At 35.8% G+C, this 2,116-nt stretch overlaps 1 protein-coding gene across 1 annotated transcript in view; it reads left to right on the top strand.

Annotated features, from left to right (window-relative positions):
• Window positions 1–1,608, top strand: part of rps6kc1 (ribosomal protein S6 kinase, 52kDa, polypeptide 1) — a 36,315-nt gene extending 34,707 nt beyond the window's left edge. Inside the window, exon 16 of the mRNA XM_015372872.1 lies at window positions 500–1,608. Coding sequence (XP_015228358.1) covers window positions 500–601 — 102 coding nt within the window. The 3' untranslated portion in view covers window positions 602–1,608. The remainder of the gene's footprint in view (window positions 1–499) is intronic.
• The last annotated feature ends 508 nt before the right edge of the window (window positions 1,609–2,116 follow it).

The following is a 2,116-nucleotide window of genomic DNA, read 5'->3' on the forward strand; positions in this document are numbered from 1 at the left end:
CATACTTTAGCACTTTTGGTTATTTTATAACGTTTTATTTCTATTAATGACCTTATAAGATATTTTCATCAAGTAGAGAAACAAACCAAAAAGATTAAATGATTACAACAAACTATGTGATGTTTTTTGTATGAAAACAAAAAAGGATTTATGACTACCTTAAATGATGATCAGTGTATGTATGTTTCCAGACAGATTATGGCAGATAATCAGAGATGGTCTACTCTTGATGGACATGTCCTTAATAACAGTACTGGCACCATGCTGATGTCTTAAAGCTAATTGCAAATCCTCAGAACTGCTAATCTTTAGATGTACATTAATGTGGTTAGCTTGGATTTCCCTCTGCTTAATGCACAACAAATCTGACATTATATGGTATAGAGTCCTTTTTATCTATTTTTTGTATAAATAAGTGTTTTTCTACCTGTTCATCAGCACTGTATAAGATTTTTTATTTTTTTTTTGCACTGATACTGAAATGTTTGTTGTGATTTAGTTGCTTCAGTACAACCCGACGGAGAGACTGGGAGCAGGCGTGGGAGGGGTTGATGACATTAAGTCCCACCCGTTCTTCGCCTCAGTGGAGTGGCCCCAATAGATGGAAAGCACTGAGCAGCAGACCCTCTGGCCTGAACAAGCTCCAACAGCCATTCATTCAGATACCCTAAACATTTGTTTTTCTTTTCTACAAACTTGTTAAGATGTCAGGTGTTTGACATCTATGGAAATCAGACTGTGTTTTAAAATGTATCCACCGTTTAATTTTACATTATGCTTTATGATTCAACAAAAACTAATTCTGCTGGGGCGGTAGAAAAGCCCCAATATTTTGGCTGCACAAGTGTGCACATCTTTAAACGAGTGCTCTGTGTTCAGCATCTAGTTTTCTTTGGTATTAGCATGCTTCATCTCGGCAATATTTGCTTCCTCCACACTCCAAAGTTTTTCTGTCGTTTTTAGTTTTGTGCTCTGGTAGTTTAATTTCAAAGTTCCAATATTCTTTTGTTAACGCCAATACTTATTGATTTTGTTGAAAAAATGAGGGATCAACTATTGCCTCGTGGTCAGCTCCCTAACAGACACACTCCATTTGTAAAAATGTAAACCGATGACATAGTGCTGCCACCACCGTGTTCCTTTTTGGTTAGTCTGACCTTTCCGTAATGATAAACCTTGTTTTTGTACCAAGCTAACACTTCAAGTTATATTTAAGTTACATTTAACTCAATATCCAACTTCACCAAAGTCGTAGAAAGGTTAAACACTGTTGTCCTGTATAAGAAGAGATTTGCCTATTTAACATCCTTTAAGGCTTTTGAATGCCTCCTCATCCAGGTTCAGTACGGTTCCTGACAGTTGTAGGTGTGATATATTTTGCAGAAGATGCCAAGATTTTTTTTTTGGGACCATTCTATTGATACCTTTGAGAGCTGCACATTACTCTAGATTAATTTTAACCGATGGAAGTTGAGTAACAGAATGTGCTTAAGGAAAGTATTAGTTTAAGTTGGGGCTTTAGATTATGTCATGTTTTTCTGTTTATGTATTTTCCTCTAATTGATTTAGTTTTCGTTGAATTGTTTACATTTTTGTACCATTTAAGGTTAAAAACATATTTCTGCCCCCACAAAAAACTGCAGTCTACCCTTATAGTGGAATCAAATTACAAACCATTAATCATGTTAGGAGTTTCAGATCAAGAGTGTGAGGTTTCCCCTCCATCTTAAGAATTGAGTGGGTTTGTCTGGGAATATAATGATTCACTAAAAGGCTGTTGGTTTTCCACTTGTCATTCAGTTGATTTGATTCCATCTCATATCTTCACCACATTGACCCCGCTTTTAAGCCATTATTGACACAGACTTATTTCATCAACCGAGTTCATGTTTCTTTAAGGATTCTCTTATCCATCATGGAGCCCACAGACTGACAGATAAAACTGTTGCTTCGATTTAAAGACTGAAATCTAAAAACCAGCCTATGAACAATAATGGACTCTATGCAAAGGAGCATAAGCAAAATACTCGGAGAGTAAGGTGATATTTCTTGTTGAATTTAGTCATAGTCAAATTATTTAAATTAATGAAGAGAAAAAAGCTCAGGAGTAGAGAGA

Source organism: Cyprinodon variegatus, unplaced genomic scaffold, assembly GCF_000732505.1.
Source record: "Cyprinodon variegatus isolate N-32 unplaced genomic scaffold, C_variegatus-1.0 Scaffold4, whole genome shotgun sequence".
Taxonomy (NCBI): domain Eukaryota; kingdom Metazoa; phylum Chordata; class Actinopteri; order Cyprinodontiformes; family Cyprinodontidae; genus Cyprinodon; species Cyprinodon variegatus.